Here is a 15,394-nt window from a genome sequence, read left to right on the forward strand (position 1 = left end):
GCCCTCTATTTGAACCTGTAGAGATTGGCAAATGCTTAAAAAGGGAACCTGACGTTTAGTACAGGACTACTAGTACTTTGGGGTAAATCTCATAGAAAAGCTCGGCAGGAAAGGTGAATGGAGTGTCTCGGTATGATTCTCTCCTCAGCTTGCAACGGTTGGAGGCTGAGCATATTGCATGGATAAAGCTATATAACATATATAGAGTGTAAACCTATTCGAATAGGCGTGTCTGTGGTCATGGACATGCGAAGTTATGGTCACGCTTGAATAGACTCTAGGTGCGTGTGCCTTGATGAATGAGTGTGTGGACTAGATGTCCGTGTGATGAGATTCCTGACTCGATCCGCTAGAAGCTGTGTGGTACTAGAGGTACACCAGATGTGATAATAGGGACTGCGGAGTGAGGTGTAGCCCTTCACAAGACTGAAAACCCCAAATATAACTTGTTATCTAGTTTTGAACTACTTAAATTGTTTTAAAGCCAATCATATATGATATAATTGAATATCTGCATAAACTGCTTTACACTTAAAACTAAACAGTAAAGCCTCATTATTCAATTACTCATTTATGCATCTATCAACATCTTGAAGTAGTATAGGGCTTACTGAGTACCTTCTATACTCACTCTTGATGTCATTCATATGAGGAAGTTGATGCCGACTTCACCGGAGGTAAAGGCGGGGATAAAGAGTAGTCTTAGAAGTCACGTTCGCAACCTAAGCTGCTTGTGACTTGTGCTTTTGCTTTCTGCTGTGTTTTGTTGGCCTCTCGGCTAGGTTTGTAATATACAATATGGGTTGTAACCTTTTTGTACTCTGAACCTTAGTAATTATGTATGAAGTTTGTCTGTGATACTACAATAGTTGTATTATGTGTATTAGTTACTTGATCTAGGGACTGATACGGGTGGCACAGGAGATTCCGGGTTGAGGTCTTACAAGATGGTTAGAGAGGTCACGTGCGCGGAGCTTCTGATCGAGGTCATGAGTTCGAGTCCTGGAACTCGCGTGAAAAAATAGCAAGTAAGCAGTGATCATTACTCGAGCTTTTAGTTGAGGGTGGGTGAGCAGTAGTCGATCGGGTGCCTCTGGTAAAAAAAATTGCTTTCTTTGACCCCAAACATATTGAATCGGGGACAAAAATCATTGCTGCCTGAAGCCTTTAGCCGGCAGTGATAACTACTTTCGCTGCCGGATGAAGGCTTCAGCCGCCAGTGATAACCCCTTCCATTGTTAGCTGAAGGCTTTAGCCGACATTGATAACCCCTTCATTGCCGGTCCCAGAGTCGGCAGTGATAGTCGAGGACTATCATTGCTCGTTGCCCAGTGCTGGCTCCAAAACCGGAAGTGAAGGGAGTTTTGGAGCCGACAGTGTTAAGGGTTTCTGCAGTAGTGTGAACTGCCCATTAGTCTTTCTTGGACTGTTTGCCATGTGTTCACAAACTATCTGGTCACCACTGTCGAACTCTTATCAATCTTCATACGCATCACAACCAAACACCATCGAGAACCCATGCTCATTACTGAGCATCGCAACATCAGCCTAAGGTCTAGCCAACCGATCGAGTACCTCTCCTCCTTCGCCTGTTGCAAAAAATATCAACGTCTGTGACCTCCTGTCACGCTCCAGCACATACGCACCTCGAGTTTACGACCTCCTATCTTACTCCAATACATATGCACCTCATGCACATCCGCATGACAGACCTTGCCACTATATGCCAGTTCATTCGTTGTCGGACCGAAACCTCGATCTTATCTATTGAATACCAGACTATTCACGCTCACCACAAATTGTCTGCCCGGTCCATCACTGCACCCGCGTGTTGTCATCAAATAACTGAACCCGCATGTCATCATAGAATAACCTTGCTGAACCCTGGACCGTGAGACCATCCGCGGTACACTTCCCTATCCTGACCAACTCTCCAGAAGTTGACAGGACTACCACAACGTCCGACACCATGATCTCCACATCCTCCTCAGCCAGCCTATGCCGCATCACCACACCATCCTGTTTTGACCCCCGACCGATGCCAGACCGAGCCGCCTCCTGGAGTCCGACGTACGCCACCACGCCCGAAATTCATCAAATTCTCTGCTAACGTATTGAACAAGAGCCGCGCACGTCCTTGAGTCCCGATCAGACTCCACTCACGCGCGTCCACTTTCCTGATCGCCGGCGCCAGTGCACGCATGGAACCTAGTCTGACTCCAGCGTACGCACCCAACAAGTGTATAGGTCCGACTCCCTGCCGTATGTATCTCCTCCCAGCACGAGCATGCATGCAGAACGCATTTAGCAACATGAACTCCCTTCCGTGACCCAAGGCCAAGCGCACCAGAAAAACCAATCGCGTACGCAATCGACCTGTACCGCACCAGCCGATCAGCACATGCCATTCACCGCTCGGCGCCACACGCGTGGAGTCCGTCAGCTCGCCTCATGCTGCCCTCGAGCGAGCTCCCTGTCCCTCATCGTCGCCCCCAACCAGACTGACGGGACAACCACGCCTCTGAACAGCCCCATGAATCACGACAGCCCAAACTGCCCCAATGACCATCTCACATCGCGTCCGCCACTCCTTAACGACTTCTGCTTCGCCCACAACGATGACCGGCTAGCAATCCTAGCCGCCGCCGATGCTCTCACCGATCCACCACGACCGTATGCGCACGATACCGGCCACCTCCATGCTTCACTTGCGTCGTGTCCGCCCGCACAACTCATACATTACACGATATTTTATAGATGTATAACTCTCACGTCTTCATGCAATCTTTCACACATCGTCGTTAGATTCAATCTGTGAATCTAAACTATGATTCTAATACCACTAATTAGAAAATTAGTCATCAGTTGAAACAATTGATTGATCTATTAAGATTATGCACATGATCACAGACAATACCAGGTGCACGATGTTTGTTAACGAGGTTTAGTCGAAGCCTACATCCCTAGGGCATGACTATGGATGCTCATCTCTAACTAGCAACATCGGTCGCTTTTCGATGTTTCCGGTAGACTCACTGCCCCCTGAACCTGTCGCTATGTCATCATAATTATAAACAACAACTCTTATGTAATGCAATAAATCATATTTATGAGAAGGTCTAATTACAATAATCCTATTAGGATTTAACTAGTATCATACCAGAATTTTGCTATATACCACTAATACAACACCTAGTTCTATATATAATCAATCCAATATAATTATTAGACATATACCATTATTCGACACATATCTCACACTAATCATGTCATGTGATGCAACGAATCATTGTACAAGATGCATCCAAAAGATGTTCAGAATTTCATATGGCTCTCCAGGCAGTCAAAGAAAGGAGTGGATTACCTAATGGATCATGGAACGCAGCTGCTGCAGATTCTGTTACTGGCAACTGCTGATTTCAGTGTTTTTTAACGACCGAGTAAAACTACTGCTGCTCAATTTTTTTGGCTCCCATTCTGAATCAGGAAAATTTAAAATTAGGTTCAATCAACCAAAAGTAATAATGATTTTGTGGGGTGACCTTATAATGATGCGTCCGACCAACTTGATGACAAATATGGGACCAATAGGACGTCCGGCAGCAGGACATGGATTCTCTGCATCAATAACTATTAATGCAGAGGATTACTGTTTGTACAGTAATATGAGTCTGCTGCTACAGTTTTGATTCTACTGTATCGTGAATCTGTACCATAGCATCAGGTACTGTAGCGTACTGTAGCAGTTGATCTAATTCATCCACCTCCAAATCAACGGCTGTGAAGTGTTCCTAATACTCCACTATAGCTCTATGTGGCAACTGCAGAGAATCCGTGTCCCCGGCAGCACCTACTTTACTCTGTTGTGAGCCGTTATATAAGAATGGACGGACGAGATTTATTGATAGAAATCGGTATTGTCCTGTAGCGCCCTCACGTTTTTATTGTGCGCCCTGACTTCACTCTTAGAAGTCATGGATCCGGATCCCTCCAAGATATTGGTGACGCATAAATGCTCTGCTAAGATATTTCAATCGCTGCCAATATGTTATGTGCAGAAATGGACTATCAAAATCCTGTGTTGGCTCTTTTATTTTTCTTGGAAAAATGGAAACCAAAACTAAAAGGAAATGGAAGAAAAAAATGCGCCTCACCGGTTGGGCAAAATTTTAAGTGAGTACTGGTTGGATTCTCTTGCAACACTGTTCCTCTTTTTTTTTTTCTCAATTCATTCATTTTATTTATTTATTTTTGCCGTTGAAAGAATGATTTCTTTTTTTAACCATCTATAGTCTTTACAAGTTTTTTTAAGATACAAAAACGATGTATATTATCCACACATTTCACACTTACATCATACACACATGTGTTCACGTTTATACATATGCTAAAAAGAAATTGAGAGGTGTGAGCTCTCTAATACGTAGAAATATGCAATACTACTGAACACGTAATCTTGTATACTATCAAGAGAATAAATTCTCGTGAGACACGAGCCGGAACAGTTGGGGCGAGCAACATCCCACCCAACCACCCAACCACCAGCTACGCACGGTTGTCATCCATAGCCTCTACAAGTGGCAATTGTTTCGTGTGTGACAAAAATAAAAATCGGCCCAGTCATCTGAGCCCAAGATGGGCCTGGTGTAGCCTATCAAATAAAGATATTTTCCGGACCAGTTAACATGTAAGATTGGCCCAAGTAGGACGTTTGAGTGCGTTAGCACAGGTTTTTTCCTCTTTCTATTTTGTTAGTGTATTTTCTTCTTATTTACTCATTTTCTTTCAAGTAATTTTCTTATTTGACTATAATTAGTTCATTGAATTTCTTGTTTACAAAATATATTCAGTTTTCAGTTTTGTTGTTTCTTTCATTTTTTCAGTTGTTCTCCAATGGACTAGTAGAACAACATAAATAGTCTACAATATTGTATGTGACATTGCAAATGGAACATGAGATATATACTAGTGGAACAAAATTAAAATACTAGTGGAACAACATTAATATACTAGTGGAACATTGCAAATGAAATAGTAGAACATCATCTGTTATAATGAGACACCACAATTTAACACATGGAACCGAAACCTAAATAGGTGGAACAATGCCCGTGAGCTAGAAGAACAAATGTATTTGATTTTTTTGGGAGGAATATATTTTATTTTTGGAATTAAGAAAAGTTTATTTCGTTTTCAAAAGAAAAGAAAAGTACATCTAGAAGATAGGAAGGAGGCGCCCAGCCAACTGGGCCAAATCTCAAAATGATAGTGGGTCGTGGGGTGTAGGTTAATTGGTTTCGGCCCGCGTAGTGGAGAGGCCCCCCCTTTTTTTTTTTTTCTTATCTGTCTCAGCCGTTTTGATCTACACCTCTATTCCTCATTGTTTTTCATGCCGGTCTGACACGTGGTCCCATGCCCACGGCCTAGCTGAAATTCAGCCTGCTCTGACATATGGGCCGATGCAGTATCTACTTGGAGTTCTATTTGTTCAGTATTTACCTATTAGGGTTTGTTTGGTTGAATCGGAAATAGTCGGGATTGTGATCCAAACCACATTTGAAATCTCACCCCATGAGTAATTTCACGGCCAAACCCAATCCGATATTTGGATGGGACGTGGGTATATAGATCTCTCTCTAGAAGGTACTCACACGACTCAAGAGTATCCGATTTTAAGTCTGGGTGAGCAGTCTCTGAACTTGAGGCTCTATCGGTTGATCTATTGCTCAAATTTTAACAAAAATCAATTAAACTATGCATCAAAAGCCGAATGAAATTTGTTGACAGATACTAATATATTTTCAATGATACTCGTATGCTTAGCCTTATCGAATCCAAAGTACGATCACGACCCGGACGGACACTGTACATGCAAGCAGTACTATTGTTCCTTGTCAACCCTTCTAGATCGTGCCCAGCTTCTGAATTTTTGCCACGGTCGTTGGCACCTGAAAACTCCGGATTTTCAATGTGCAGCCCATGTGATCTCGGAAGTCCAATCTTGTGCCCCAGATTTCCAAATGGGACAACACAAACGGAGTGACACGAACGTCGGAGCAGCTCAGCTCAGGTCAGTTCAGCAGAAATCCCCACGTGCCTGCTCGCCACATCATCTATAAGTAGCCTTTCGATTGCTCTCACTTGAGACGCGCGCGCACACACACTTCTGATCAGTCAGCAGGCTCCGGTCAGTGAGAGCTTGTGTGTAACGAGCTAGTGACTGACTGACTGCCAAGATGGTCGCCGGCAGCTTTACCGAGGAGTGCGCGGTGGCAGTGTCGGCAGAGCTGCTCTGGAAGGTGGCCTTCGCCAGCACCAAGGCCGTCTTCCTGCCCAAGGCCTGCGCTGGCTTCATCGATTCCGTCGACATCGAGGGCGGCGGCGGGCCCGGCAGCATCACCACCATGAAGCTTAACCCAGGTAGGCGTGGACACTTTGCGATTGTTGTGCTGTGAACTAGAATCTAGTTCACTTAATTGTAGGAGTTTTATCTTACATTAGTGTTAAAATTCGACTTAAATTTGGATGTGTAATTTTGTAAAAAAAAATTAAATATATAAAATATAACTCGAAATGCGATACGGATATTGAAATAGGCTTTCGACCATATTTAAGAAGATAGAAAAATATTACTCTCAAAATTAAAAGACTATGCAACGATGATTTTTTTTTTTTGCTGAAATTAACCGGAACGTCGGTGCAGCCGTGGGTGAGGCGAAGGTGCTCAAGACCCGGCTGCTGGCGAAAGACGGCGCGGCGCGCACGCTGCGAACGGAGGTGCTGGAGGGCGGCAAGGTGAGCGCACAGCTCAAGTCGCAGGTGGCGGAGGTGCGGGTGGAGCCCGCTGGCGAGGACGCCTGCGTGGCCAAGTTCACGATCGAGTACGAGCGGCTGGACGGCGCGCCGCTGTCGCCGGAGGACCAGGCGACGGTCGCGCAGGGCTACCTCGGCATCGTCAAGAAGGTGGAGGCGTACCTCCTCGCGCACCCGGAGGAGTTCGTCTGATCGAGCCCGATCGACGCGCCGCAAGAGAATTGCCGTCAGTGGTTACAAGAAATCCGTATTGCTCTTGTGATCATGGTGCCATGCGTGTTTGGTGTGTAATAATAATAGTAATAATCAGAGGAGTTGATCCTTTGTGTGAGTTTGTGAGAAGAGTTTATGCTGTATGCTTGTGCTGTATGATCTTGTACAAGTGTTCAGTCCTCACGAGGGCATCTTGCTTCATTAATAAAGATCCATAATGTGTGGTCTGCAGATTAATGTGTGACAGTATGAGAAGACTGCTAAATTCCGATGTCATGTCCGATTTGTTAGCTGAATATCACAATCTGATCAATTCTGTTGGCTACATCTTGGTCCAATCTACTGCTCCCAGTATTGAAATTTCACACATGTTATTGACATTTCAGACCGGTTTCAGGTCGTTGTCATCTTTGAATCATTACCACTGAACCTGAAACATTCAGGATTGTCAGAAGTCACAACTAGCAAGCTTCCAATATATGAGTAACAATATTATGACGTCACATAGTCACAATATTCAGTATTTTTACAAACAGCACAATACCAAAACAAGTCTTACAATCTTGATACAGCAGCTCATAAGCTACTTAAGAATGCATCGTCACATCTAATTACTTATCGGACTCATATCAGTCTCTGGATCAGTAGCTGATACTCACATATTTTCAATAGAAGTAGATATCACGGGCATACATCGATTAAAGTGCGATATTAGAGTACAACACAGAGTGAGTATATAAGGTACTCAGCAAGTCCTACCTCAAGAAGATACATTAAGTGTATAAATATAGATCGAGGATAAAGTTGTAGAGTCTTTAGGTTTTGCAGAAAGCTAGTTTTTTTATGCAAGGTTCAATTTACAAAGACTATATATCTTGAAATATTTTTGTGAGAACACATAAGTTGAGTTTATCGGAAGCGCCGCGAGAGAATTGCCGTAAGTGGTTACAAGAAATCCGTATTGCTCTTGTGATCATGGTGCCATGCGTGTTTGGTGTGTAATAATAATAATAATAATCAGAGGGGTTGATCCTTTGTGTGAGTTTGTGAGAAGAGTTTATGTTGTATACACGTGCTGTATGATCTTGCACATGTGTTCAGTCCTCACGAGGGCATCTTGCTTCATGAATAAAGATTCATAATGTGTGGTATGCAGATTAATGTGTGACGGTGTCAGAAGACTGCAGGTCAATGGCAACTCTGCTAAATTCCGATGTCATGTCCGATTTGTTAGCTGAATATCACAATCTGATCAATTCTGCTGGCTACATCTTGGTCCAATCTACTGCTCCCAGTATTGAAATTTCACACATGGTATTGACATTTCAGACTGGTTTCAGGTCGTTGTCATCTTTGAATCATTACCACTGAACCTGAAACATTCAGGATTGTTAGAAGTCACAACTAGCAAGCTTCCAAGATATGAGTAACAGTATTATGATGTAGTCATAAAAAACTGTATATTATGACGAGTATACAGTTTTTTACAAACAGCACAATACCAAAACAAGTCTTACGATCTTGATACAGCAGCTCATAAGCTACTTTAGAATGCATCGTCACATCTAATTACTAGTACTAACAAGCTACAACACCCCATGAAGCAAGCACTCCTTCATGTGGCCTTCTCTCACTCAGAGTTCGGACATTGCACTTGCTACTGGTACTACGGGAAGCTGAAGCCGCCGCCGATGCGCTCCCTGGCGCCGGCGGGCGGGCTGATGTAGACCCAGAGCAGCGACACGGTCATGGAGATGAGCCCCGACCAGACGAACACGATGGTCGGCACGCGGCCGCGGCGCCCCAGGAGCCCCTTGGCGAACGGGTAGAGGTGGCAGAGCACCCAGAGGCTGAAGAAGGCGCCGCCCAGCAGCTTGCTCCACTGCGGGAACTCGCTGTACAGCGTGCGCGCCGACGCCACCGCCAGCGCCACCGCGTTCACCATCATGATCGTCACGGGCGGCACCATCAGGAAGCTCCACCGCACCTCGTACAGCTCGGCGAACGCATCCTCGTCGCTGTCGTTGTCGCCGGTGCCCGGCTTGGACGTCAGCGTGAAGGAGATGTCCACGCCGGCGACCACCTTCAGCAGGCCCTGCAGCACCGCCGCTGGGTGTGCGCTCGTGCCGCCGATCACCCAGAACTGCTCGTTGCGCCACCACTCGTGCAGCGTGATCCCGGACCACTTGATCTCCAGCAGCGCCAGCAGGCAGAGCGTGATGGTGATGATGAGCAGGAACGCCAGGAAGGTGACGTTGAGTGACTGAACGATGAACTTGCCGGAGAAGAGGGAGACGGCCGGGAGCACGCAGTAGACGAGCAGGAAGACCGAGGTGAACGGGTACATGCCGACGTTGAAGTAGGCGACGCGCTGGAGGAGCTTCATTCGCCGGGACGCGAACAAGGCGTTGTTGCGGGAGAAGAAGATCTCCACGGAGCCCGTCGCCCACCGGAGCACCTGGTGAAGCCTGTCGGTGAGATTGATGGGCGCCGTGCCGCGGAACGCGTCGCGCCGCGTCACGCAGTACACGGACCGCCACCCGCGGTTGTGCATCCGGTACCCGGTCACCACGTCCTCCGTCACCGACCCGTAGATCCACCCGATGCGCTGCCCCCACTCCGTCTTGTCCTCGTAGAAGCACGAGATCACGCTGATGGCCTCGGCGACGGTGGCCGCGTCTAGCGGCTCGCGGGGCACTGCCAGCGCGCCGGCAGGGCGACCCTGGTGCGCGCCCGGCGTGTCCTGCAGGAGCCGCCCCTGGTACTCGGCCACCGGGATCGACGCCACGAACGTCGCCGAGCTGCCGAACCGCCGAGGGAGCAGCGCCGACGACTCGATGTCGTCGAGCTGCTGGAAGCCGTCATCCTCGATCGGTGGCAGCATCATCTCCTTGTCGTTGTTGTTCTCCCTGTCCGTCTTCTTTCCCATGGTGGGCTTCCTCAGGAACAGCTTGATCTTTTTCCTCCCGAGCCAGCCGTGGTGCTCGGTGGCGCGCGGCGGGCTGAACCCGTACAGCGCGGTGCGGCGGAAGACGCACCCAGTGCCGACGTACATGGGGCCCTGCAGCCCGTCCATGGCGCGCATGGCAACGTCGAAGAAGACGAGGTTGTGGTTGGCGTAGCGGTCGTTGGGATCAATGCCCTCGAACCGCTGCGGGAACTGGACGTAGCAGATGCGGTCGCCGCCGCGGTCGAGCATGAAGCACATCCCCTCCCGGAGCGCTGCCGAGTTGTGCACGTAGTGGTCGCAGTCGAGATTGACGATGAAGGGCCCGTTGGACATGATGGCGCTGGTGCGGACCAGCGCGTTCATGGCGCCGGCCTTCTTGTTGTGGTCGTACCCCGGCCGCTTCTCGCGGGACACGTACACCAGCATCGGCAGCCGGATGTCCACTCCCGTCGTGTCGATCAGCCCGCCGGACTCCACCGGCTCCCCTCCCATTACCTGCTCCGACGTCGGAGGCGCCAGCATTGCCTGCAATTTGGGACACGTCAGTATTTCAAATCACGAACTGAAATTGCGATATGTATCAATTTAATCAATCACCTGAATGATGCCAGCGTGGTCGCCGCGGGAGTGGTCCGGCGCGGCGGTGTGCCATGTGCCAGGCCAGTGCGAGCCGTCAGACATCCATGTCGCCTTCACAGCTGTCGCGGCCTCGGGCAACGCTCCTGGAAGGGCGCCGGCCGCCATGGCCTCCTCCTGCTGCCGCCTCCTGGCACGCAGCTCCTCACCGGCGTTGTATGCGTCGGAGCGCCGGCGTATCGCTTCCGGCAGATAGTTCACCCTCACTTTGAACTCGTCGTACTCCCGCTTCACCTTCCTCCGCTCCCGGACGAAGTCAACTCGCACCTTGTTCTTGAGGAAGTCCCTCTTCTGTCCAAAGTACGCCTCGGGGCTGCGTGGCTCGACGCCGTGCTTCCGGCAGAAGGGCACCCAGGTGCGCGCGAAGCTGGCGGTCTCAGCGAGCGCCTCGAAAGTGAGGAGCGCGCCACCGTCGTCGGAGAGGTAGCAGGCCAGCTTATCGACCGGGTAGTCGGCGGCGAGGATGGAGAGGATGGTGTTGGCGGTGACGAGCGGCGGCTCCTTCTCCGGGTCGGCGGTGGAGACGAAGACGTCGATGCCGGGGAGGTCGGAGCGGCCCTTGGGGTTGCGTGCGGTGGGCATTTCGAAGCGTTCGGCCAGGACATCGAGGTCGGCGGCGCGTTGGACAGGACAGAGCTTGGGGAGGCTGTCGAGCAGCCATGAGAAGGCGAACCACACCTCGCACATCACCGAGAGCGCCCACAGCCACACCGCCTCTGGGTTCGGGTGCCGGATGCGCCATGTTAGGAAGAACCCCAGAGCCACCAGACGGATGGCGATCAACAGCCTGCACCGGAGCAGAGGAAAAATAACAGTGAGACAAATCACACAAAAAAGTCAATTTTTTCACCGAGATGGCAAGATTTGTTACCTGTAAGGGCTGAGGATGGCCTGCGAGACGCTGGTCTTCCTCGTCAGCGGTCGGCGGCACCGGGCGCTGAAGTTGGGCAGATCCTCGAACCCAGCGAAGCCAGTGCCGCCGCCGCCGCCACCATGACCGTCCTTGGGCCACAGCGCGTTGCCGTAGCCGTAGGTCCCCTTGGTCTCGAAGAGCCACCGGGCGTGGTCGAACTCGGCCGGCTTGCCGCCGCCGCCGGCGCAGCCGTTGCTGCTGGGCACCTTCATGGAGTGCACCAAGGAGAACCGCTTCGCCATCGATGTCAGCGGCAGCTGGTCCCGCTCCTCCGACGAGGAGACGGCCTCGTCGTCGTCGCAGCCGTCGTCGTCGGTGTCACCACCAGCGGAGTACGGCTCCTTGCAGCCGGGGCAGTTCTCGGCGCCGGCGACACAGTCCATGTAGCACTCCTGGCAGATCATGAACCCGCAGTCGCAGGGCGGCTGCCCGCCGCCGCCGGAGGTCAGGAACGCCGGCATGTCGCAGCCGCGCATCTTGCACGTCATGTTCCCGGAGGCGGCGACCGCCGCGCCGGAGCCGGAGGTGTTGAGCACGTGGCCGCGCGTGGCCTGGTTGAGCCCGCCGGTGAAGATGGTCCCCGAGATGTAGCTCCTCTGAGGCCGCACCTCCGCCTCCTCCTCCACCGCCGCGGAGGTCGTCCTCTCCGGCGTTGGCGGGATGTGCACGGTGTAGTGCACGAACTCGGCGCTGTTATCCACAGCGCCGTCCCGCGACGCGCCAAGGTACCGGCTCCCCCCGCTCCGGCGCACGGGCGAGACCTGCAGCGTCGCGGTGGACGACGAGCCCCCGAGCGAGTGCCTCGGCGCTGGGCTCGTGAGCCCGCCGCCGCCGCCCCTCTTCAGCACCGCCTCCCCAGGACTGCTCCCACTCTTCCCTCCCGCCACCGGCGACACCGTCACCGTGACCGGCGACCCCGCCGGCAGCGACAGCCGCCGCGACATCCCACCACCTCCAAATCAACTCCGAGCGAACAACCAACCCACCAAATCAAACAGCTCGATCCCTCCAAACCCCCGCCCAGCTCAGCTCAAATCCGCCCCAAAAAAAGCTCAGATTTTGCGCCAATCCTCGCGCTCCCATCAATCCTCGAAAGCTCAGAGAAGAGTTCCCCGAACGGATCGGGTCGGAAGTTAACTGAGACAGAGGGATGGAAGGATTAGGCAATCGATAGGCTCGCGGAACGAGGAGAGGATCAGGTGGGGCGCAGAGGGTGGCAGTACCTGTATTTATCCCACGCTTTCCTTTGGATGCTTCGCCGCTTTTTGAAACGGCGAGCCCCCAACGGTCGGGTCGGGCTGACGCGGCGGCGCAACGGTCGGGGGCGGGCTGCGGATCCGGCCGTCGCGTGGGCTATCGGACGGTCGAGGTTTGGTTGGGGTGAGCGGGGAGAAGCAGAGAGCCCCAGGCGCGGATTTTAACTTCGTTTTACATTTTTTGTTCACCGTTGAAAAAAAACCGAATTTTACTGAATTTTTGATATTTTTTGTCGTCTGTTCCCATATGCTAGTGAAATAAAACTATAAAATTAGTTCCCATATGCTAGTGAATTTTACTGAATTTTTGAAATTTTTTGTTGGAGGTCGTCTGTTCCCATATGCTAGTGAATTTTACTGAATTTTTAATATTTTTGTCGTCTGTTCCCATAAAATAAAACTATAAAATTAGAAATTTCGTTTCTCTCTAAAATTCTCAAAATTTATAAACGAAATTTTCTAGGAGGCTGACGGATGGGCCGGGCCATCAGAAAGGGTCTTGGAGCTCGTGATGGAATGACTTGTTTTTGTCTCACTTAGCTTAAGCTCTGTGTGGTGATTAACTGCAGAATTACGTAGAAAAGTCTTTCACTTTCAGGCAACCTCGTACTATTGGTAGTGTGCTAGGGAAAAAAAGAAAAAAAAATCCGTGGTTAACTGAGACCACCATGCGGGCCCGGCTGAAACAGAGAATGCCTACTTTTTTCAGATGTTAGATTGTAAGCGTACACTGTTTAAGTAGCAGACCTAGCATTTAATCTCTGTTAGGTAGGAGGTACAACACCTCTACTAACCGTCTAATTTAGGGTCTATTTGTTTCAGCTAGAGATTCTGAAAAGCAGTTTATAAAAGCTGGATTGTGAAAACTTGGATTGTAAAAAGCTGGATTATGAAAAGCTTTTATACTGTAGATTCTTAAAAAATTTAATGGACAGTTTAGTAAAATAGACTTTCACAATCTATCAAAAGCTGAGGAAAACCAGTTTCTCAGATTCTCACAATCCAACCAACAGATTTTAAAAAGCTATAACCAAAAGCTGCCTGTTTGTTTCAGCTTCGGATTATAAAAGCTGAAAGCCAGAATCCGAAGCTGAAACAAACAGGGCCTTAAGATCGTAGATTTCTTTCGCTATTCAGAATCTTTTTTAAGTGATTTTTTTTAATGTTCTAATGATTTTTTTCACGATTCTTTTTACGAAGAGATTTCTAAGATTATTTTCTCTATGATAAGATTCTCTATTTTTTTCTTTACAAATTCTTTCGAAAAGAAACGGTTGAAGATAACAGAAAATAAAAAAATATAAATAAGAAAGAGAATAAAAAAACGAAATGAAAGGAAAATGATTAGGATGGTCTAACGCTAGGTTCTCAAGGAAGCATGCTTTTTGTAGCAGTGTATTATTTCTTGACGAAATGACTTGTAGAAAACCAGCGGCAAAAAGATCTCTTGCACATTTTTGCTAAGTAAAAGTTAGTTGGATATTCTACTCGAAGAGACGAAGAGTTCATCGAATAACTTCCCCGCCTACCTGGTTTGCAGGTGCTCAATCATTTGAACTTGGCGATTGGGGAATCATCGATCCCAGCCGTTGGTACCACAATTCAGATCGCTTTATTCATCATGGATCCGGGTCCCACTGTCGGTGATCTTGGGATAATATACTGGAAATTTAACTCCTTTTGCCGATCGATTTGACCGTCCTCTGATACTGGCCGTTGGAGCGAATGCCGACTTGTGTTTAGCATCTGAAAAATCGAACCATTTTAGGCGCCACCGTTTGAATTCTCATGCTTAGGATCCATTTTTGTCTGGCCTGATCAAGATTCCACAGCTCAACGAGTTAGCAACTTTACTAGCACCGGTATTTTTAAGTGTACGTTGAGAAAGGAAAAGCTATAAAAGGTAAACTACAAATCGAACCGGCAGGTGAGCTATCTATTATATTAATGAGAAGTAAATTCTGATAAGTAGATATGTTCGGTTAATTAAGAGAAAATCGAGTAAAAATTACGAAACACAGCGGGCTAATAATCTAGCTAAAACCTAGATCTAGAGCACTGTAAAGACAAATACAACAAACTATAGCCAAAGCGACTAAAAACATAAAATAGACAACCTAGAAAGAAATAGGGTAGATAGCACTATGATCTAAATGGTTGTATGATGGCAGAGTAGCCTAAAATAATACACACGTCTTCAGTCTGCTTGTTTTTTCAATCGAACAAATGTTGTGAGCTGTTCACTCTTGTTATTGAATTGACTTCGTAAACTACACCACCAAGCGCAATAACTACCACTAAAACTATACTTTAAGCATTCTATTTCTAATAATCACTTGCTTGTGCATAAAGTTATACGAAGTCGCACTGAGGTAAGAAAAAAAGTCTTGCAATCCATATCACCATGACTTTGGTATAATTCTTCACTTTTTTGGTGACCTTTCTAACTCAACGTGCCACGGGCAAAGGTCAAGACCTCGCAAATGGCTTATTTGCAATCACAAAATCTTACGAAGCAACACAAAAGCATAGCACTATGCCACCAATCTTCGATCAACCATGGATTAAATGGCACAAAGGGATTCAAAAAACATCTCCAACGGCACCCTTGCT

General features: G+C 48.5%; 2 protein-coding genes across 2 annotated transcripts; one reads left to right on the top strand and one right to left on the bottom strand.

The window, feature by feature from the left end:
• The first annotated feature begins 6,132 nt into the window (after positions 1-6,132).
• Positions 6,133-7,257, top strand: LOC133906384 (major pollen allergen Aln g 1-like). The gene is made up of 2 exons (XM_062348268.1): positions 6,133-6,420; positions 6,704-7,257. The coding sequence occupies exons 1-2, from the start codon at positions 6,237-6,239 to the stop codon at positions 7,003-7,005; spliced, it is 486 nt and encodes a 161-aa protein (XP_062204252.1). The 5' UTR covers positions 6,133-6,236; the 3' UTR covers positions 7,006-7,257.
• Positions 7,258-8,469: 1,212 nt separating this feature from the next.
• Positions 8,470-12,751, bottom strand: LOC133906725 (cellulose synthase-like protein D4). Its single transcript, XM_062348703.1, has 3 exons — positions 11,484-12,751; positions 10,574-11,399; positions 8,470-10,501 (listed from the first exon to the last, which is right to left on the bottom strand). The coding sequence occupies exons 1-3, from the start codon at positions 12,467-12,469 to the stop codon at positions 8,693-8,695; spliced, it is 3,621 nt and encodes a 1,206-aa protein (XP_062204687.1). The 5' UTR covers positions 12,470-12,751; the 3' UTR covers positions 8,470-8,692.
• Positions 12,752-15,394: the final 2,643 nt, after the last annotated feature.

Source organism: Phragmites australis, chromosome 23 (assembly GCF_958298935.1).
Source record: "Phragmites australis chromosome 23, lpPhrAust1.1, whole genome shotgun sequence".
NCBI lineage: Eukaryota > Viridiplantae > Streptophyta > Magnoliopsida > Poales > Poaceae > Phragmites > Phragmites australis.